The sequence below is a fragment of the Vanessa cardui genome, chromosome 12 (genome assembly GCF_905220365.1).
Source record: "Vanessa cardui chromosome 12, ilVanCard2.1, whole genome shotgun sequence".
Classification (NCBI taxonomy): Eukaryota; Metazoa; Arthropoda; class Insecta; order Lepidoptera; family Nymphalidae; genus Vanessa; species Vanessa cardui.
Genome location: NC_061134.1, coordinates 5,633,676 through 5,657,045, shown reverse-complemented (window position 1 = coordinate 5,657,045; position 23,370 = coordinate 5,633,676). Strand labels below are relative to the sequence as shown.

The 23,370-nt window shown below is 31.1% G+C and overlaps 1 protein-coding gene across 7 annotated transcripts in view; it reads right to left on the bottom strand.

Annotated features, from left to right (window-relative positions):
- LOC124534417 (kazrin) overlaps nucleotides 1-23,370 on the bottom strand; it is a 97,554-nt gene that overhangs the window by 19,122 nt on the left and 55,062 nt on the right. For all 7 annotated transcript variants that reach the window (XM_047110284.1, XM_047110287.1, XM_047110285.1 and 4 more), the window contains exons 2-9: nucleotides 18,301-18,479; nucleotides 15,259-15,529; nucleotides 14,585-14,845; nucleotides 11,688-11,809; nucleotides 10,959-11,121; nucleotides 8,799-8,926; nucleotides 7,803-7,979; nucleotides 220-364 (exon numbers count right to left, since the gene is read on the bottom strand). In XM_047110284.1, the coding sequence (XP_046966240.1) occupies nucleotides 220-364; nucleotides 7,803-7,979; nucleotides 8,799-8,926; nucleotides 10,959-11,121; nucleotides 11,688-11,809; nucleotides 14,585-14,845; nucleotides 15,259-15,529; nucleotides 18,301-18,336 (1,303 nt within the window). In that variant the 5' untranslated portion in view covers nucleotides 18,337-18,479. The remainder of the gene's footprint in view (nucleotides 1-219; nucleotides 365-7,802; nucleotides 7,980-8,798; nucleotides 8,927-10,958; nucleotides 11,122-11,687; nucleotides 11,810-14,584; nucleotides 14,846-15,258; nucleotides 15,530-18,300; nucleotides 18,480-23,370) is intronic.

Below are 23,370 nucleotides of genomic sequence, written 5' to 3'. Positions count from 1 at the left end.
TCTAGTTGTTTCAAAATGATTCGTCTTTCCCAAATATTCTACATAGTGGTAACATTTGGCCTTATCTAGTCATATAAACGGATACAACAACAGTAAATGCGTTTTGATTATTTTTAGTGTGTAAATAATTGAAGTTATAAGCACATGCAAGATATTTATTTGTATATGCAATTTATTTCTGCAATATATTTATATTGAGGAGTGAAAATTAGATAGTACCTCTAACTCCAGAGTCAGCACTGCAGCTGCCGCGATCTCCAATCAATCCTGATGGCCCACCTAGGAGCATCGGCGGCCCGATTCCAAGCGAAGCCACACTTTCGCCTTCGGAGAGGCAGCCGGCGGCCTGCAACTGCCTTCGAGCCTAGGCAAGAATAGGAATGGAATAATCATTTAAAATAGTACAAATATATCAGGCAAATTACCGTTATATTTTATTATATAGACGACCTTTACTTTTGTGGTGAAAATTCGATAAATGTATTTCCGAATTTCGACAAACAATTGTTATTCAAGTTACCAAAATTTTAATTAGATTAATGCGATGATACATAATTAATATTTACGATTGTGACTTTAAAGTGATTTATTTTGTTTAGTTCAATCAAAATCCCTGAATTGTCACTCGAGGAAACTTTGACATTATTTCTCGTTTAGGTATCAAGCGAATGATAGGGTTGGTTCAGCCGAAATTAGAGAAGTGATTCAATTATATTGTTTGCAACCCATTTATAATCTCAGATTATATCAATCATTATTTTATTTTTGGATTAGAATTAACCGCAATTAGAACGAATTTTTAACCTGCAAATTATACTTGTATAGTTTCTAGTGATATATTATAGTAATAACTAATGCTATACGTATATTTAAATTAATTTGAATAAAACCGCAATAAAATCTGTTTGGAGTTTTAAAGATCCTAGCATATACAGGGACAGACTGAATTGTTATGAACAAATCAGATCACAACAATTACTTTAACAACATTTGCAACAAAAATTTTTAGAGGTTAAAATAAAATAAATCAAAATCGATTTCTCGTAAAAAAATAAAAGATGTAATAGAGCATTTTTTTGTATGTTTAATGACTATGAATATGGATGATATTTTAAGGGTCGTAGGATCGGTTTACGAAATATAACTACTATTATTTTCATAGCTTTTGTTTTTTTTATTACATCGATGTATATATTTTAATTTAATCTGTAATAACCTAAACAGGTTGACTTTAATTCCTTCTCATTTTCAGTGTAGCAATTTGAAATTGTAATTAGCAACGGATGCTGTTGATGGATCGGCTCCAAAACGTCAAATTTTCTGCTATAGATACTTACATAAATAAAATTTTAACAAAAAGAAAAACCGACTTCAAACAAAACACTATTTTAAAACAAATGAATATGCACGAAACAGTAATAAAAATAATTGCGTATTCAACATATTTTTTAGAGTCTTCCTAAGTTAAATGAAATGAAAAATATTAGACTACTTAAAAGTCGATTAACGATTATATCATGTAGTTATAGTTATTGGTATATTTGGAGCCGGTGTCAGCCACGGTGCCCTTGTCCCAACAATCAAAAGAAAGAAGCGATACGAGCCCCTTGATTGATCCAGTATATTATTGTTTAAAAGGTAATTTGTAAAAAACATATTTGTTAAAGTATTCTCGTATTGTTTTTTGATATATATACTGTAGGGTTTTATTGGCTGACACCGACTCCAAATATAACAATAATTATAACTACATGATATAATCGTTAATCGACTTTTAAGTAGTCTAATATTTTTCATTTCATTTAACTTAGGAAGACTCTAAAAAATATGTTGAATACGCAATTATTTTTATTACTTTTTCGTGCATATTCATTTGTTTTAAAATAGTGTTTTGTTTGAAGTCGGTTTTTCTTTTTGTTAAAATTTTATTTATTATTTGATTTTAAGTGAAGCTGATGTTGACTAACTAATTTTTTTTAATATGGATAGATTAAACGTTCCGTTTATATGAGTCAGAAACTACTTCGAGGACAATTTCAAAGGAAACTTGGGAATAAAGCAAAAATAGACTTTCGAAAATGCGGATTTAATACGTCACGCGGCGTAAACTACAAGGATCCCTCGAAAGAGCTGTAATCGAACTCAGCAAAAAAACTTTGAAAAAGACCAACTATATTTCGTACATCATATGACATCACATCACATACACAAAATTTGATTAAAGATAGTAAGAAATTCTGCCCCATATCGCACCCTAACTGCGAGCCGTATAGGAGTTCCATCACTACATAGTATAAAACAAAGTCGCTTTCTCTGTCCCTATATCTTTAAATCTACGCAACGGATTTTGATGCGGTTTTTTTTAAAAGATGGTGTGATTCAAGGGGAAGGTTTGTGTATATAATACATGAACAATATAGTAAAGAAACACTGATAATTTTAGAAGTTTGCGATGTGATGTCGTATATAAACAAATTCTGTAGTATATTTAGTATCAGTATTGCACCCGTGCGAAGCCGGGGTGGGCAGCTAGTTGATTATAATATTCGACTATGATAATTACATAAACATAACCACATTACGGAAGGTGACTCAAATATCCAAATAACCTATAAATAAAAGATTCGACCGAGTATCGCTAACGTGCTCCTCAGAATTGTTCCGTTCCCTTCCGTTCCGTTACTTTGTCATGGATCCTGTGCTCAGAACCTCACCAAACTAGCAGTCCAAGTATATATTTTATAATAAAAAAAGAATTATCAAAATTGGTTAACGTGATTTTCAGTTATTCACCTATTTGTCGCGCATATACATAATGCAAATTTAAGACTTATGTCGTTTTCACATGGATACCATCATCGGAAAAAAAAATAAAAAAAATGGGACCCCACGGGAAGCACTACCTTTCAAATAAAAAAAAATTATCAAAATCGGTCCACCCAGTGAAAAGTTATGAGGTAACAAACATAAAAAAAAAAAAAAAAAAAAATACAGACGAATTGATAACCTCCTCCTTTTGGAAGTCGGTTGAAAAATAAATTCATCTGTTAAATATTTAAATAATTCTTTTGTGTATAAATGAATTACGATAATGTTGTACAGTTTTTATATTTATATATAAACTGTCTTTTTGTTGTTTTAAAATAAAATAAAAATTTATTGTATACATACATATTTGTATTTAATATAAAAATTTATATGATTGACTGTATGACGTAATTTTTAAAAGCGATTTAAGGCGATCTAACCGATGAGTTAAAGACTTCATAGTTAATCATAGCACAGAAATCCTATTCTATAAGAATGACTTTAAATCCCACTCGTGAAATGTCGACAATAACTAACGATAATACGACGTTTTGATACGTGTGTGCTATAAATTTTATACTTTTAGTAAAGTACGCATCACTTTTTGCGATTTCATGTTCGTATTGTGAGGTGAGTTTCATGTTTCTTCTTACAGCATAGGTCTACATTATTTGGAAAATAATACAATATTAACCTGCTTTCATGTCTATCTCTTTGTTACATATTTTATTTATGATAGGAGTATCGAAATTTGCTAGTCATATAATGTTTTAGTTTAATCTATATTAATATTATAAATGTGAAAGTAACTCTGTTTGTATGTCGCTCTTTCGCGTCCAAACCGCTGAACTGAGTTTGATGAATGAACTCCAACAAAGGACATAGGCTATTATTTTATGGAAGCCTAAGAAAACTACTAGTTTACAATAAAAAAAAATCGTTGTGATTTAGAATATTACTTGTTAATTTTTATAAATAGTTAGTATTGGGAATATTAATTTACTAAGTTCGAATCAATCTCTAAACTTATAAAAAATATTATATTTTGTAATTTTCGCCATATATAATACCATATGTACAATTTATCTTATTAGTTTTGATGTAATCAATATGTTTATGTAGAGAGAGTAATATAAAAAGACTTTCATTGCAGAAGTGTGTTTATTTATTGAAACAAAGTAGAGAAAAATGTTTTCAATCTAGAGTTAGATATTTTTATAATTCTTTTTGACCACTCCAGTCATTGTTGGTATCAAATAGCACAGAAAATATTTAACGTTGAATCTGTTTATTTACTGGCCTAGAATAATTTGTTAAAGGATAATTCGAAAGGATTTTCACGCCACAAAGCTGAAAATAAACTGTTTCGTATTGCTCTTAATTGCTTTATTCGCACTAGTGATTATTCACATAAGCTTTGCTTATTAAAAGTAAAGTAAATTTCTGGATCAATGGCTCAACTGGTTTATATGTGTCGTTTCGCGGTGTAGTTTTAAGTTTGATACTTAGACGTATATTTCCGTGCTTTTATTGATCAAACTCTTCTTAATATCTGCCATCTATTTTGACGGCATACCGAGAAATATTAGCTATATCTCAATATAGTAATATTTAAATACTAATGCATATTTTATTAGACGATCTCTTTTTTGTGCCGAACCTTTATCATTCTTTATATTTGTAAACCATGTATACTTTCTTTTATACAACATTAATATATGACCAATCTTACTTAACTACATCAATTCTAATTTACGATTAAAAAGTTTGCATTTTAATAGTGATGAAATTACAAATAAATTGGCTCAAAAATAGATACATAAGAACGAAAAATTCAATAATAATATGAATTGTACAAGAAACCTATTAAAATAAACTTGCATTAATTAAAGTAAGATTTTATCATTAATCAATTCATCAAGAGTTTCTAATAGTTAAAGTGATAATTCGATTGTATTATGTTGATTAAAGTAAGTATTATTGTATACATTTATAATTGTTTTAATGAAAAGCTCTTCAGCAGCTCTTCAAAGTTACGAAGATGGCAATAATACAGTCCCGTGCCTCGAAAACTATTTTGAAGTCCCACGTTCAATTCCTGACCTACCTAATAAACCGGTCGTGTCTTTGCAGTTCCATTGAACCATGAGTGAAGGAGTTGAGAGCGCTCCTATTCCTATGCACACACTTGTGCTCTGAAATATTTGTTGCGCAGTGTGCTAGTCTCTGTTGCGAACGCTATTTCCGAGATCACGATCAAAATCAAAATACACTTTATTCAAGCAGGCTTTTACAAATTGTTTGAATCGACATTTAACAAACGATATTAAGCGAAGTTACAAATGCAGATTTTACCGAGAAAAACCGGCAACAAACTCAGTTGTTACTGTTCAACGATTAAAAATACAAACTCATTTTAGTTAAATACAATCTCTTTCCACGCTTTTTTATCATCGATATATTCTTGTAATGAATAATATGACTGCTATAATACCAGCATAATATGTTTTACAATAATCAATGGAATATTAAAAAAAATTAACTTAATTAAAATATAAAGTAGAATAATTGCAGAAAGCTACATAATAAATCTGTTAGTATAATAATTTTATGTATTTTATTATATATTTCTTGGAATTCATTAAAATGAAATCCATTAGTTCGAGAAGATTGCAATTCTACGTGTGTAGTTTATTTCCTAAGGGCTTTCATTACTTGACAAGGGTTGTCTCTAAAGACAAATCACTGTAGTAATATTTGATGAGCCCTTATCAGAGATCCTTACGTATTTGTACTATATATATTGTGGCTCTAATCAGAGTGCTTTCCTTTGAAAATATATCATATCTAAATATTTATTTACAACAAGCTTGTAAATATCATTTCAACTTTTATACTTAGTTTTATACCAATTTTAGTTTCAATATCCTCAAGATTAAGAAAAGATGAAGTTATTTAACTTGGATCATCCGCCACTCTCTAGGATATGGTAGCAGGTTTTTATGATATAGTTAGGCGGATGAACAAATTGACCACCAGGTTTAAGTCGTCACCATGCCCATACACAATGGCTTTATAAGAGATATTAACCATTCCTTACATCACCATCATCATAAACCTTGGGAATTAAGATTATGATCCTCGTGTCTATAGTTACACTCACCTTTAAAACCGCAACAAAACAATACTGAGTTAGCGGTAGAATATCAAATGAGTGGGTGGTACCTATCCAGAACTAGTACTTATTACTTTTTTTATAAACAAAAGTTGATCATAAATTTTCTTTATTTATTATAATAAGAGTCGAGATGGCCCAGTCGTTAGAACGCGCGCATCTTAACCGATGATTCCGGGTTCAAACCCAGGCAAGCACCGCTGTTTCATATGCTTAATTTGTTTTTATAATTCATCTCGTGCTCAACGGTGAAGGAAAACATCGTGAGGAAACCTGCATGTGTCAAATTTCATAGAAATTCTGCCATGTGTATTCCACCAACCCGCATTGAAACAGCGTGGTGGAATATGTTCCAAACCTTCTTCTCAAAGAGAGAGGAGGCCTTTAGCCCAGTAGTGGGAATTTACAGGCTGTTGTTGTCATAATAAATTCAATGAAGATGATTATAAATATAAATATTAGCGCTTTTGTCGAACATAATTTATAGATTTATGTATATAAAAGTACACATCTTAAGTTTTTCTAATGTATAAGAAAATAATAATGTAAGTTAATAAAATGTAATAAGATTTTGTTTTAAATCACCTTTTGGTGGGATGCAAATAGTATTCAAGCCCACTCAAATATATTCCGCTTCAAATACCTACAAATACCTACAAACGTCTTTGAAAAGCATTACGTCATAAGACGTTGTACTTTTCATTTTTTCAAGTAATAAGAATTATCCTCAGAATCTATTCTAGTAAATAATTTTAATTAGAACTTAAATTCCGAATTACTTACGACACTTTACTACTGAAGTATGTGTTTCCGATTCTATTTAGATTTTATATTTTAATTGATATTTTTAACGGATTTAGGCAAGTAAATTTCTAGTGCAATGCATCGCGTACATGTAAATAAAGAAATAGTCCAGTTGAATATTATATGAAGTACATTAGTTGATTGATTTACATAATTATATGTATATAGTCGTCCGCCGCTCGACCTTTGAGTCTAATATAATTCACTGAACTAACAATACGCTATTACATAGCAGAGATGTTATCGAGCATTCCTGACCGTAGTCGCCTAAATACGTTCAACCGTAATACCTATTCTCCAAAATCGACTACATTGCATGATTATGTAATAGTACGAATGTATTAACACGCTGGTGGTCTGGCCGGTAAAATTTTAAGTTTTTCAGACAAGAAATCCTCCTTGGAGAAAGGAGTCTGGCAGATTGTAGTGCTTGCGGGGCACCTAGAGATAGTGACTTTTCCCATACATGTCTATCAATTAATAGTATGTATCCATCCATTATTATCATACTAACTAAAAGTTTTGTATGGTAATAAAAAAGTAAGTATATACATATATTTATTTACTAATTAGAAATGTGGGGTTACAATACATCCGATTCTGCAAAATTGCTACCAACTCTAGGCATTTTTCAATACAATATTCTTCCTGTGGATTCATTTGTGATACGGCTTTATCAAATTAACATAATTTTTTTTTAATAAATAGTTATAAGAGTTCAATTAAAAAAAAAGTTTATTTTGATTTTGAATTAGTAAATTAAAAATGAAAATATATGGAAAGCTTCGAGATCTAAATATTGTCAACCGCCATAGCGAAGTTTTATTACTTTCAACTTTAGTCACATGTTGGGAACAGAGTTACAATTTTAACATACGAACTCATGAATGCAGAAAAATACTATTTCCAACATTATATTCCTGACTTCCTTTTCGACAAAACTCGTGTAGTTAATGTATAAAAATATATTCAACTTTCAGACAATGTATCAAAGTAATGTATAAGTAATACTGACTTCGAAAAGTTGTTCCCTCGCGTGCCGCAGCTGCGTGTCGCGCGCACTGAGCGCGGCGGCCAGCTGCAGAGAGCGCTCCGCTTCGTCGCGCGCGTGCCGCAGCAGCGCCGCACGCTCGCGCTCTCGCTCCGCGCGCTCAGCGCCCAGCGCCGACGACGCGCCGCTACGCGACCGCATCTGTACGCAAAACACACATCAATGGAATCGACATCGTAACATCGTGTTATATTCATATCATATTTTTATGTGTATTATCATATTTTTTATTTCAGCTTTTTTCGTATCTACAGTAAGCATCACTATTAAAAATGTGTATCGTAAATAATATAATGTGTAAACAAGATGTTAATACTGAAAACCGATCGACACAGATTTGCTTCAATATTTAAATGTTTTTTTGTATGGATAATTATTTTAAGACCTAGATATTACAAATACACTATCACTAACTTGGTCATCAGATAAGATAGGATCTCGTAATACCGATACACAATTACATAAATAATTGTTAGTCATAATATGGGTTCAAAAGCGCTGGTAAAAATAGTTTCAGAGTAGTAATTATTATTTATTAGACTATTATTGTTAGGTTACACTACAAATAAATCCTGCTGCATACAGCTCGAGTATCCTATTAACTTATTGCAAAACTATGAAACAATAACAATTTCTGTCGTCTATTGAAACGAAGACTCTTTGTTTTATTTAAAATAGCATTATACTCAAAACAGACATAAAGTGAATGAATGTATAAGGGCAATTACTTATAATAACTTATACCTATTGTTTCATAAATACGTCGATACCAATATTATATTCACAAATACATTATGTAATTTCGTACAATCATGGTATTATTATATAAACACGGCAGTCTGAAAATTAAAGATTATTCTTTGCATTTTTTCTTCAATTGAAATAAGTTTCGTATTGAACTTATAAAATGAAAATTAGCTCGAGTAATAATAACAGCGTGCTAGGAGTCCTCAAAAGTACCTGCTCATAATTTCTAATGAAGTCCCTGAGTTCCTTCTCTTTGTCCTCGAGAGTCGCGTACAGTTGCTTCATCTGATTCAGCAAATCAAATTTCTCCGCTTTGAGCCGCTTCTTGTCGGCTTTCAAAGCTGCAATAAAAGAAACTGTTAGTTTTATGCTTGCTTCTCTAACGCTAAGGTGTTTTATTCATTTTCTTCAACTATTCCGGTACACGGAAAGGCTTTACTGGGAAATGTCTTACTTATTTATTGTCGTATATTTCCTTTAGCGAAAATATTCGAAATGTTTTTTTCAGTCGGATGTTAACACCTTTTTTTGTTATAATAGAAGGAGCACAAAATAAAAGTAAAACACAACAAAAACGGTAAGAAGTACTTAAAAGAGTAATAAAATGTAGTGCTAAGAATATACATTAAAAAGTACATGTTTTGTATTTGGAATATTAATAAGTGTAGATAACACAAATCAAACTTGCAATCTCATAAGGTAAAAAGAAAAAAAAAAGCATCGTGAAATTCAATACACATTATTTAACAACAAAAAAACACAAAACATATATAAATATGACAGCACAATGCGCTCCGACGATTAGAAAGCTTACACGCTGATAAGCGTCCTTTGATCGATGCTTCATTGAGCGCATCAAATGACTACCTACCCTTATTATACATTTAATACGTTCGGTTTGATCATATTGTGATCCCGGATATAGCTTAGTTCTGATATTTCCCTGATATGACTTTATAATTCCACAAAACAAGTAGAGAAAATTAAAAAACGCATTATTTAACTTTTGTTTTAATATTACAATATTGTAAACTTTTTTTTACACAAAACATTTTTATACAAGAGCGCTTACACTTCACGGCATTTTGTTATCACAGTGAGTAAATTAATGGCAACGCTACGTAAACGGACGACTCGTGGTAGCTTAATAATAATAATAATCAATGGTAATATATTATTTTCATAATTGTACTTTTTATATTACAACACTAATTTGGTAAAAAATATCTTTATTTATTTATTTTACTTAAATCATTAGTATTAAGACAAAAAATAACCACGGAAATAGAATTTGTACAGATTTAGTATTTGAATATATTGCGTTAAATTTTATTTAATAAAATATATAAAACGGACTAGCAGTAATTGAATCGATAGATCGCATCAGATAAACTAGACTATAGCCATATATACAGTTCCAAAAATACCGATACAACTGGGGGCCATCACGCAATTTGAGCCGTTATTAGATTGTTATAGGGGCTATTTTGATTCGTTTCCAAATAGTGCAATATCACTGATACTTCCTAAAAACCATTAACGTTAACGCTTGTCGTTACACTCGACACGTAGGGCGAAACATTTTGACGTATTGGATTACAAACAATCTTTTTTATTACCACCACAGTACTTTATTTTAAGCTTTCAGGTGTTATGTGTTTTTAGTGACTACGGAGTTAAATTAAATTGGCAATAGTAGCTACCTTTATACAAATTTATTGACCCAGGTAATTTTATGAAGTACCAAATTATTATTTTTTTTATTTCGTCGTTCGTAGATCTTAAATATTACTTGTACGTAATTATGGAGAAAGCCGAAACCGGTCGTTTCAGGAGACTTATATAGTTCGCTTGGATATTTAAGGTAAAGTCTTCACTAAAAATGTCGGTGAAAGTCAAAGTCCAACTCCGGAGTTAACGTGACTCGTAAACTAATTTACCCTTACTTTTCCGACCAGATACTTTCTAAAACATTATGACTTTAGTTTATCAAACTGTCGGCTTCGTACTTCTTTTTCCGATCAAGAACGGTTGCTTGAGCAAATTTCGTTCACTTCGTTCACTTTACGGCATTATGAAATATTTACTTTGTAGTTACATTCCTGATGGAAGTCGTAAGATGCTTTGATTAAATACTGTGTACCTACGTAAACTTGCCTTGACTTGCGATATAATAAAGTTATCTATTTTAAATATTATCAGTATCCCTTAAAGTGTATTAAAAATATTATAAAAAAATATAGATATATAAAAGGGATTTTTTAATACATGATGTATTTAAATATAAGCTTAAGAAGTCATAACATAATAGCAACTATACATAATTATTGCTAAACTAATCAGATATCTTTCATACAGGAATATAAAACTTACAATTAACAGCTTCTCTAGCCAGAAGCAGCTCCTTCTCCAACTGCTGCGGATCGAGAGGTGTGCCATCTTGTGAGTCCCCCTGGGCCCTCTCTATCAAAGCATTCCCCGCCTCTCCCCTCTCCGCGGCCGCTACCAACAAACGCCGTACACGCGTCAGTTCCGCCTGCATCGAGGATTAATAGCTGTCGATTTATAAACTTCTCCCGATATTACCATCCGTAAGCATGTTAAAGTGACTAGTGAGTCACGCGAAGTATCTACCTTAATGCGAGTATGTATACATGCTGAGCTTGGGCGCTTTTATATTTTATAATTTAAGTTACTTGTTTAAGCCATCCATCCATCTGTTATGGTAGCTGCATATATTTGAATAGAACGTACGTAGTAGCTTGAGAGATTTTTTTGTTTTAGAGATCAATGCGGTTTCAGTAAATGGGTTTTTTTAATCATAAACATTTTTATTAAATACATATATACTTCTTAATAATAATGATTAAATAAAGTATAAGCAATTTCAATTTACTTTAACCTCGGATTTACGAAGCATAAAATTGCCGTTGGATATTTAAAAATTAAAATTTAATTCAAAGCGACACCAAAGGAAAAGGTTATTATTCCACTGCAAAAGTCTTTAAATTTACAAAAAAACAATTAATGAGAGACAGAATTTTTCTTTGTTCTTATAAATTACGAACGATTCTGAAAAACAGGGGAAAATAAAAAGGCGACCTGCAGACGTTCGTTTTCAAGACGTAGCCGCCGGGCCAGCTGCGCCGCGGTGAGCATCCCCGGGGACGCGGGCACCTCTTCCTGCCGCGACCGGTCTGAGCGCCCTCCCGGGGAGCCGGAACCTGTTTGTGTTTACGTTGTAAACATAACACACTCTTTAAGGCCAATTTAATGCGATATGGGTTTACTTTATTACAAAAAATCACAAGTTACTACAGAATATCAAACTATATATATTATATAAAATTTAATATGACGTACTTTGTATCAATTAAATAGCTAACCGGAACTGTTAAAATAAAATGAATATATTTATTTTTCTTGTATTTACTTTCATCGGCATTTCAAGTTATAATAAAAACGCAATAACAAATCTTATCAGATGTTTCGTTTCTATTTGTAATAGCGTACAAAAATGTACTAAACAGGAAATGACCATTAGGTATTTCCCGGTTCATTAGTATTGATCGTAATTGTTACGTTGCAACGTTATCAGCCTTTAATAATGTGAAAAACTGTCGAAAGTTATGTTGGTTAATGTATAAATTTAAACTGTTATGGGGACGTAAACATTGCACCAACGCAAAAGTTCTCACAGTCACGAAAGCCCGTAACCCGTCCAGACGAATCGATTATTCGTTTTATCATGCGTCAGGGCGCAGGACGCAGGTGTGTACGCGACCTGTTTTATTGTAAACACTCAAATATATTGACTTCAGCTATTCTTCTACAAGCTACATAAAACCTTGTGTTTATTTTGCTACATATGTCCTTTCGTACTGTACAGGAAAAAATTGCAACTCTACAACTGTAAAATATTTCTTCGATACATAAAATCGCTCTTAAATATTTTTAATGAGTAATGTGAACCTTTTCATTCGAAAAAAGAAATAAATAACTAAAACGAACCAAGTAAATGAAAAGTACATAAATGCGAATTTATTTACTCCTACTACGATTCTCCATTAAAACGTCTAGACAAATAATTTATAGAACGCTTTATGGTATTATAAGATCTATTTAAATTTTTTTTTATGTTTATTTTATGCTGTAATTGAATTTATATGAAGTGAATCGAATCGCCGGCGCATCTATTTTTACATTTGGTTAAGTGTTAGATTTTAATTTATAATATACGATTATCGATCCAATTTTATACTTAAAGTTTATATTCACCTAAATGATTCTAAAAAAAGTATTGGACTTGATATTAATTTTTATATATACATATGCTTATTTCTCGTACGTTTCAAGGTCATTGTTCATAACAGAAAATTGAAGTTAATATGTTGATATGTATGAGAGTAAAAAGGGGGTTAAAAATAATACTAAGAGTAGGATGTATTTAGTCAGACTGTTCTATGAATTGCGAAATTATGCAATTACTAAGGATACGACTGAACATATGATAAATGAATGGAAGAGCAAATGCTCTACATTTAAAATAATTTTGTAAAATATTCGTAAATAGAATTTTGGAGATGATATTTAAATATCTTTAGAATATATCTTCAGCACATTAATAAAATAAACATACGAAAACAGAGTATAATCAAAATAATAAACTTCCCTGCAATAATAAATCAATTAAATTTTTGGGTGACGACGTCGACCTACTTTAGTAACGAACTGCAGTAAGCTTACAACGAGCTCTTCAGGCTGCACACTTCATTATTTATATGTAAAACTTGTAGTATCGTAATGAAAGAATTCAAAGATTTATTTCGTATATTAATCACAACTTATAGTATAAACTATAGTACATTCATTATACATTGTATAATTATTGTCTATTGTGGAGTTTCACGTCAAATAAAGATGAATTACGACGGGAAAATCATAATAAAATTCATGTGCGTAGAAGTTATTGAGCAAAACTTTTCCTCTTCAAGAACTTCGATGTTGATTAGTTTTTCGAAATATGTTACAGTTACATAACAAATGCATTCAATTTAAATTATTTTCAAATAGAAGTTAACGAAATTAACGTTTTTTATTTTGCAATGTAAGAAAAGTGAGAAAACTTCTAATTATCAGACGCTAATTAAAAAGGTAGCGAAAACTAAATGACAAATTGCAACATCAGGCGGAAAGTTTCTTTCTTGCGAAGTTAGCTGGCTGTGCAGTCGCAAATGAGCTTATTCCCTACGGCAGTGGCTCATTAGTGCGCGAGATATTCCACTAAGTCGACGAGCAATGTATGAAAACTATCTTAAAATCGTCAGAGTATGTAGAAAACTTATACCGGGAGTAATTATTAGATCAATCTTAGCCACTATACTAAAGAATATAATATTAGTTTTTACAATTTTATGTCAATTATCAAAGCAAATTTATTTTTAATTCAATTTTAATCACCTAATTATTACATTTTATAATATATCTATCACAATCCACATATGATTAGCACTAACGAGGCTGTTTGTCTGAGTTATAGCGAACCTAGTTTTATACAGACTTGATTCATAATAGCTAGTAGCGGCAGCTTTGCTGAAGAATTCCCAACTAACTCGAAACTTACTTCATCAGCAAAACAAACATGCCGGCCCGACCAGTTAGTAACTATTATCTTCTGTTTTATACACTAAGTAAAACAAGAGCTTAAACTGTAGTTCAGACACAGATATTCGTTTGTTCATCATTAATGTACACTATTCTAAAATAATAGTAGAACCTATAAAATAGAAATATAAAATGAAGTGCTGATGAAAATAAGACGTCGCACGATTTTATTTTTAAAATACACTTTATCATAATCAATTAGGATTTTTAAGTACTGTTGATTCGACATATTACAGGATTCAATTGAAAGTAAATCAATATGTTCGAAATGTAGGCCACTCATTTTTATTTATATTACAGATTTATTACAGATCAATGAACTTCATAAATTTTACCTCCTTCAAGAGTTGCTGTTATATCAGCTCTAGGTTCCGGTCCATCACTACTCCTACCGGGGGAAGTTGCATCTGGCAAAGGAACTTCTTCCTCGGAGCTATCAGCGGGGTCTAGAACATTTCTGTCGCTGTTACTGTTCCCTGCAGTGCCTATTTCGGCATACGTTCCACTGTCACTTCCATTTTGCGTGGACCATTTCACTGGTGAATCTATTTTTCCGTTTGCCTGGTTTTCCTTGTTATCGTCGTCAGGGGAGGATACTGTTGAATAAAAATAAAATATGTCAAAGTCTGTAGAAATATATCAAATTTAATTAGTTGTGTTATTCTAAATACTAATCATAACTTAAAACATACTTCCTGTGTTAAATACATATGGTTTATTATATTTTATTTCGTATTGTTATAAAAAAAAAAACACAACAAGAGACAACATTTTACTAATGTTGCAAATATAACAAATAATAATAACTTTCGTATTTAATTTTGACTATTATATTTTTATTAGTTAACAACAATTTCAAACTAAGAGTATATAGTATGTAGTATGTAGTAGTATATAGCATTATAATGTTGTACATACTAAAATCAATAAAGATTAATCCATGAATATTTTTTAAATATTACTAAAATAAAATGATGAGAATTATGTCTGAAGTACTTTTGTAACACACCTATAAATGGATTATCCTTCCCATTCTTGATCGTGAGTCGCGTAGACCTATTCAACGTGCCTTCTTTGTCCCCATTCAGCGATCCATTGCGCGGTTTGTCAAGGGTGCTGATGAGGAGGCGTCGTTCGGGCGGGACAGGGCGCGGGTCATCACTTCTGTCGAGGGCCGAGCATGCGGGGGTGATAAGTGGGTCCGCTGGCTCCGGCTCGGCATCTGCCTCGACTCTCGTGCCTACCGACACTTGCTCGTCTACCATTTTGCGAAGTTTCGCCTGGTGAAGAGTTAATAAGAAAACAAATAAGATTGTATACCTTAAAACTAAATTATAGAGATGTTTTAAGTTATGGAGAGTAAAAATTAGTTTGTTTGCATGTAGAGAGTAATCATAGGATCTAATGATGCAATTTAAAAAAATCGTCGCATTCTTTATTTCGCCTGCTGTATTAAATAATTTGCAATTGTGATCTGATAATATTTATCATCACCAACTATAGACATCGGCGGTGTAAGATATATTAATTACTCCGCCGTCCACCTTGGGAGTTAAGCTGTCAACCCTCCTTTAGTCTTTAGTTGCACTGGCTCACTCACTCTTCTTTAACCTTAACACAACAATACTAAGTATAGCTGTTTCTTTGTAGAATATATGATAAGTGAGTGGTACCTCCACAGACGGTCTAGCCCACCAAGTAAAATTACAAGATTTTATTTTTAAACCAGCAACTATTTTTCCCAGTTACAAAATAACTGAATCCAATTGCAATAAATAAAGTAAACTCATATATTCGTTTCAAAGCTAAAAAATGTTTTTTTTTTTTTTCAAACTCTATCACGTGTTCTTTTTTTATTATATATGTATATGTTGCTTCTCTCTGGTTGGTATTTGGTTGATTGGATATTCATGTGACAGAATTTCATCTGACGCGTGCAAGTTTTCCCACGATATTTTCCGTCAACACTTACAACACAAGTAATCCATAGCGCGTCTTATATTTAAACATATAATTTAAAAAAAATGTCATTTTGTTAACTTGTTGTATATTTGAAGATTTATGTTTTGAAAATATGTATATAATTAACGTAATATATGTAAGTATGTTGCAATATAAAACTTAAATAAATGTATAAAACATTTGTTGTATGTATGAAAAGTTAATAGAATCTTTTTATATAACTTTCACGATAAAATAATAAATCAAACAGTGATCGCATAATTCATGAGTCATTTTAGTAATATAAAAAGCAATTCAAACTACCACAAAAAATAATAACTCGCTCCATATCGAGGTCAAAATTCAAATATTAAATATGACAAAAACCAGACGATAATAATTTAGGTTCATCCGATTTACCGCAAGAATTATAAAGACTCAATGAACATTCATATAAAAGCAGAATTTGCGTAAACACTGACTCATAATTGACTAATGTATATTTCAAACGGTAAACTAAACCTTACTTTTTATTTCATTTTTATTTTGGACAATAAATATTCCCTACGCAGCAAATTTCAATAATGAATTAAATGCATTATATTAAAGATTTTGATTTTAGTTCTGTTGATTAAGGTTTTTCTTAGAATCATACTTTATGTAATTTTTTATATGCGTATAAAAAGTCTTTAAATATTATTGCTTTGCTTTGCTTTGGCAACATCGCTTAACATAATGGTTGTTTAATAGCTAAGGCAGCTTCGGCTCCCTGATTGAAACGAACTTTGTAATCGATGTTAACACTTCGATGAAACTTTGACAACGCAGTACAATATAATTACGGGCTACCTGGCTTAGGTTTATGTTCTACCAGTACTCAATCAAACTTGGGTTTATTAAGGGCATACGGCCTGTTCCAGCGACTTTGTTCACGTGGCCTTTGGATACAAAGTTATAACAATATGTATTTTGATTGCTCTCTGGGAACACTTAATTACTTTACCAAAATGTAATAACTTATGCTTCGATCGAGGGTTCTATATCTCCAGGTTTTATCAAAATTCGATGTAAGGTTTATGCATCCGTTAAACCAAATTAATAAATACATACATATTTATTCTTTAAGGTCGTATTACTGTAAGAAATACCCTGAGGGTTTGGTTAAAATCGAAGAGTTATAAGGTAACGTAGGCCCTACGCCTACGGCTCTTATACAGTTTAATGTAAAGTCTACATTAATTACGGTTGGTGGTTATTTTTTCTTGGTGTACGTGAAACAGTTATCACTAAAACAACAAATTTGATGTAATATAATATTAAACTTTGATTAATGATAAAATATTTTGGAAGAGCGATTTTTTATTTTGCATTCGTAAGTAAAAATAATTGTTTATTGAAATAACTTTTAAACTAAAATAAAATATTCATATAAAAATATAAATAATTAAAAACGAAAACACTTTGCAAACGTGAAAATGAAGAGATGTGCTTACACACGATTTTCTTTCTAAAGATTATGTGACGCGTGAAGTTACAGTTCTTTCATAAGTATTATAATATAGCAATCAACAATTGAAAAACGTTCGTATTTTTATAGCATTTTTCAACACCGCGGTTTTTTATAGTTATAAAAATCTAAAGGGGAGCTCAATTTACATTTGAGGTTTAGAGAAACAATATAAATAAATAAACAGCATTCAGTTATTTATACAAATAAACAGACATTATATTATAAAATCAATAACGTAATGTGTACTAATGCGAATGTTTCTGTACAAATATTATAGACAAGAAAATTTCTATTTCGGTAAACAACATTACAACTGATGTTACAGACTTAATCTGTAAGATATTAAAAATAAATAATTATGAAATATTATTCAATTATAAAGAGTAAATACATGCTGTCTTTTACGGATAAATAAATGTTAAAAAGAATACTCTATTAATTCGTCTCAATCTTCACGTCTAGTAAGTTTTTCAAAGGATTTGTGACGTTTGACGTATGCAAAAAGGTTCAATTAAACTTTTTTTTTTTTAAATACATATTAAAAATAAAATCGTTTCAAATATTAAACTGTCTTAAACAAATTATTACAAATTGCGGTACCTGGGCGTCGCCTAGTATCCGGCGCACAAGCGCCATTAGGCCGCCGTGGCAGGCGCTATCATGCTATCCACCTGCGCCTCCCCGCATGGTCGCCATCAAACTCGAACGGTAGAAAGTATTCCTACTCACACCAACCGTTTGATTGTATCCTTATTTTGAAAGACTGTGATCGGAGTGAGCTGCAACAATGAAAAGTAGAATTAGTCATTTATTTGAGAATTTTTCAAAATTTCAACTGATAATTTTAAAATTGATTATTTTGTCATCTGGTTCACACATTATTTTATAAATTGCGGCTACAAAATTAAATAATGTTAATAAGATAAAAATTATGATGATACATATTTTAATTAAAAAGCCCTCGTTGCGCTCTAAATAGGTCAAAAATGTCGGTCAAGAGGCATCAACGTGTGATACGATTTGGAGGATTTCGTGTGCTTTCATTTTATTTTACTATAAAACTGTTTAGACACATAATTTTTTTAAAGAGTTTCATTGATTACTGTAATTACAATTTCGTTTAATAACTCAAAATACATTGAAATAATATACATGTTATATATATGTTAACGATTTCTGCATTTTAGTACACATGGAAATAAACATTAAAATTCTGTTACATATTTATTAAAGAATAATGTTAACGTACTTTTTTTCCCTTTCATTCAACGTTATTTGCTATTTCAGTAAACCAGTCGTTTTCATTGCAAGTATTTGTATTTTATAGCGGTCATATTATGTACATTTATTTAACTTTCTGTTAAACAATGGCGTTCAGACATTCAAAGGTAATAAAAATTCTACGAAATACCATGTATTATTATCGTGGTATTTGTGAAATAAAAAAAACAAATACGAAAACAATTGTCGTTACAACTAAGGTTTAAAGTAAATAAATAATTAAAAAATGTATCCAAGAACACACTCAATATCAAGTAATCTTAAAGATGAATCGTAACGATTACCATAATAATTCTATTAAATTTTTTTATGTCTTTACCTGTTTATAAAATATATAAATAAATATTTTCATTACTGCTGAGTCAAAATTCATAATTTAAAGATTAAATGTGCTTTATTTAAAAATGTGTAATATAGTGAAAACTCGAAGGAAACGTTTTTACGCAGCCTCAGGCGTACCTTTGAAGTATGTTACATAATTTCGAATTTTTCTGAAAAGAAATAATGTTTTAGTGTTTTTCACTCCTAGCTTCGAATTTAGTTATTGTTTTATGAGCAATTAAAAACGACATGTAATCATTTTTGTTTTGAAATGTTTATCATTTTTACGAATTGAACTAATCATAATATAGAAACCCTTTGCTATAAAATAACCCAATAGCTTCATGAAAACGAATAATTCCTTAAAGAACATGCGTCATTCTCTTTGTTAAAGATAAATCAACACGAGAAAACCTTCTGTAATGTTCACACAGGAAGGTCTTATATAAAATTACATTTTTATATTTTGTTTACGATCAGTTTCGTCAATATTGTTTATTTGAACGCACCTCTTCTCCTGTTCTCAATAAAACAACATCACGGATCTTTCGTACGTGCTCCGTAATGTAAGTGGGTTGTTATGCAAATTGACGAAACGAATTGCCTTTTTTTTAATTTAAGCCCTGAAGAATATAGTCAAAATTATTTAAGGCGGCAATTTGAGAAGGTCTTGATCATTGAGACAACTTCAGGTATTGGCCGCAATGTTGATTAAAATTCCTAAAGCGTTTTGCTCTAAGTAGGCACATTATTTAGATATCGTTAAATATATTTTTATTGACGACAATTATTTTTTTTTAAATATAAATAACAAGTTAGTCCAACAATTGATTCATGAGTTCATTATTTTATAAAAATTATGTATTTCACATAGAATTTTTAATCGACGTAAAATAAAATATTTAAAAGCTCCATAACGTTGTGTGATTTGTAATGCATAGAATAAAAAACGAAATTCAACACTTTAAAACGGGAATAACAAAAAAAAATATGTAGTACATTTTTAAGCGCCACTTTTATGATAAGCGGTCAAAATAGTCCGACGTCAGATAGAAATGTAATTGCCCTGTCAATCCTTTTGAGAACCGAGTTGTGCAGCAAAACAAGAAAAAAAATGTTTATTTCAATGCATGCATTGACATTTATTACAGGAAACGTGTCATTTAAAAAACATACTCGATTTTTTTGCATTGGAATATGTAGATTATCTCTAAAAAATAGAATTCACTAAAATTTTCTATATAAATAAAAAGGCTTCTTTGTAAAACTTAAATACTTATAATGAAAATAAAAAAAATCTGTAATAAATATCATATTTTTAATGACATAATTTTCTATGGCAAGTTTCTATTGCCTCAATAACCCATGAAAATCACGTTTCTTTAAACATCTACCCCAAGACTAATTTATTTATTACAAAGATTAAAAAAACATCCAATCATTATCGTCATTAATAAAAATGAGTTGAAATATGAAGATTACTTATAAACTCTATTCCAGATAAATGTTTTATATACTATTTTAATTCGTAAATTAATATCTTTAAAAACCTTTATTGTAATAAATCATCTGAAAAAATAAACGCAGTCGTCACGTCAACAAATAATTGACTTCTATCTTGAAATCACAAAGAGCCGAGCCGAACTTAAACTTCAACTCTTCTAAAATATACTTTACGAGGGCCTTTTATGCAAATCTGACACGCGTACAGTATTCATCAAAGTGATTGCGCAGTGTCATTAAAAATCAGGTCACATCTTCCTCGATTTGCATAAAAAAAAGTTACTAGGCGGAGGGAATGAGTTGCGATTACATTAAACTAATTTTTCATTTGGTGACTTTTACTTTGAATCATTTAGTTACGAATTACGGTTACCAGTAACAGGGTCGATCCATTTCAATTTATGTATTTAACGAAATAGTCTGACTTTTTTTGATTTAATTGATCCTACTAATGATGATCACGGATTCAGCTACTGTCTTCATAGCGCACAACCGCAATACAACCGCACATGTGCGCAAACCCAAATACCTAATGATAAGGGTTCGGATTTAGGAGTACTACATTACGTGCTTTACGAGTTACAACAACAACAGCATGTCTATTTTCCACTGCTAGGCTAAGGCCTCCTCTCCCTATGAGGGAAGGTTTGAAGCATATTCCACCACGCTGATCCAATGAACCCCCATTGGAGCAGCGTGGTGGATTCACATGTGTCTAGTTTCACACATGCAGGTTTCCTCACGAAGTTTTCCATCACCACCGAGCTCGAAACGAAGTATAAACATAAGTTAAGCACATGAAAACTCAGTGGCACTTGAGTGGGTTTGACCTCCCAAACATTTATTAGCATGTACGAGTTTCAACCACTGTATAAGTTATAAGTTTATACAACAACTGTCAACATACAAATTCCGTACTGCTACATATTGACATAAAATCGATACATGTGCCGACCTCGGATTCGACCCCAGGAACTCTCATGATTAGCAATATCAGATAGACACGAGACCAACCAAGCAGTTAAATATAGTTTCGTTCCAAACCATCCAATAGACTACCACGCAGAATCGATACGGGTACTGCACGTCCTACTTTGTTTTTTACTTTATTTCTTTTATACATCTTTCAACAAATGCTGGTGGAAACTGTAAAACTCAAGTGGAAAAGGTAATTCTATTTCATATATTTTATTCACCAGTAATATAAATAGTGATTCTGTGGTACCAAAAACATTGTAGATGGTTGTTCTGTAAAAACAATAGCTATGGTCGAAGACCTAATGACAGAGTACTTAAACCAGCTACTCTAGATTTTCAAGTTAAAATTCAATCGAAATACAATTTTCATATTATTTAAAAATTTATTTTTATATAGATCGCTTGTGAGCGGATAAAATGAAATCGATCTATGGATCGATAGGATAAAAACATATATAATATAGTAACAGCCTGAATATTTCCCACTGCTGAGCTAATCTCCTCTTTCTTTGAGGAGAAGGTAAGAGCATATTCGACCACGCTGTTCAAATGCGGTTTGGTGAGTTCTCATAAGGCAGACTTTTGTTAAAATTAGACACACATCACGATGTTTTTCTTCCCCCAGACATCGAGATGAATTTTAAACACAAATTAAGTATATCGAAATATAGTGATGCTTGCCTGGGTTTGAACCCACGATCATTGGTAAAGATCTACGCGTTACTACCATTGAGCCATCTCGGCTCCCATTAATGGTTATTTAACAAAATTTGGTGACATACTTTCCACTAAGGATTTACTTGATACACAGTTATTAAACCTATGCATGCTATCATATTAATTAAATTTATTGAATCACTAAAACACGCGTATATAAAAGTTTTAAAAATATACGTCAAAAGTAATCATCAGTATCAAAAATTTAAATATTAATGCAAGAGTCCCGTACTCGCAAAGTGCATGTAAAACTTATGCCGGCACACATTCTCGAACTTACAAAGTTGCACAGGGCTTGTCACTGCGGCCTTTGAATACTTCATACTTTAATTAAAACGTACTCAAAGAGATTTTGTATCACGTCTCACACACTGACATAATATTTAAATTAGATGCAGTTTGTAAATATCGTAATGAATAGATAACGCTAAGTAATAAGCGGGCGTTGTCTTGTTAGTATCATCCATCATTTTAATACGAACGATGTCTATTCGTCATTGTCAGTCTAAGGGATGATCTAATAATAAAGGCGATCAGGTTTGTTGTCGGAATTAACTTTACATAACAGTAATTTTCTTACAATTAATTGTAGAGATACAATATTGCCATTTTCAAAAATGTAATGCGATCGATATTAAAGGAATATATATATATATATATATATATATATATATATATATATATATATATATATATATATATTGTTAGCTAGTAATCCTAACCTCCAATAGGGTGCTACGTCATAGAATGTCATAATTAATTGTATCACATTATTACATATATTTTATAATTGAAACTATTTATTCTACATTATTATGTACTTATAACATCATTGTTTTAATTACTTGTGTAATAATTTGTTAAACTTTA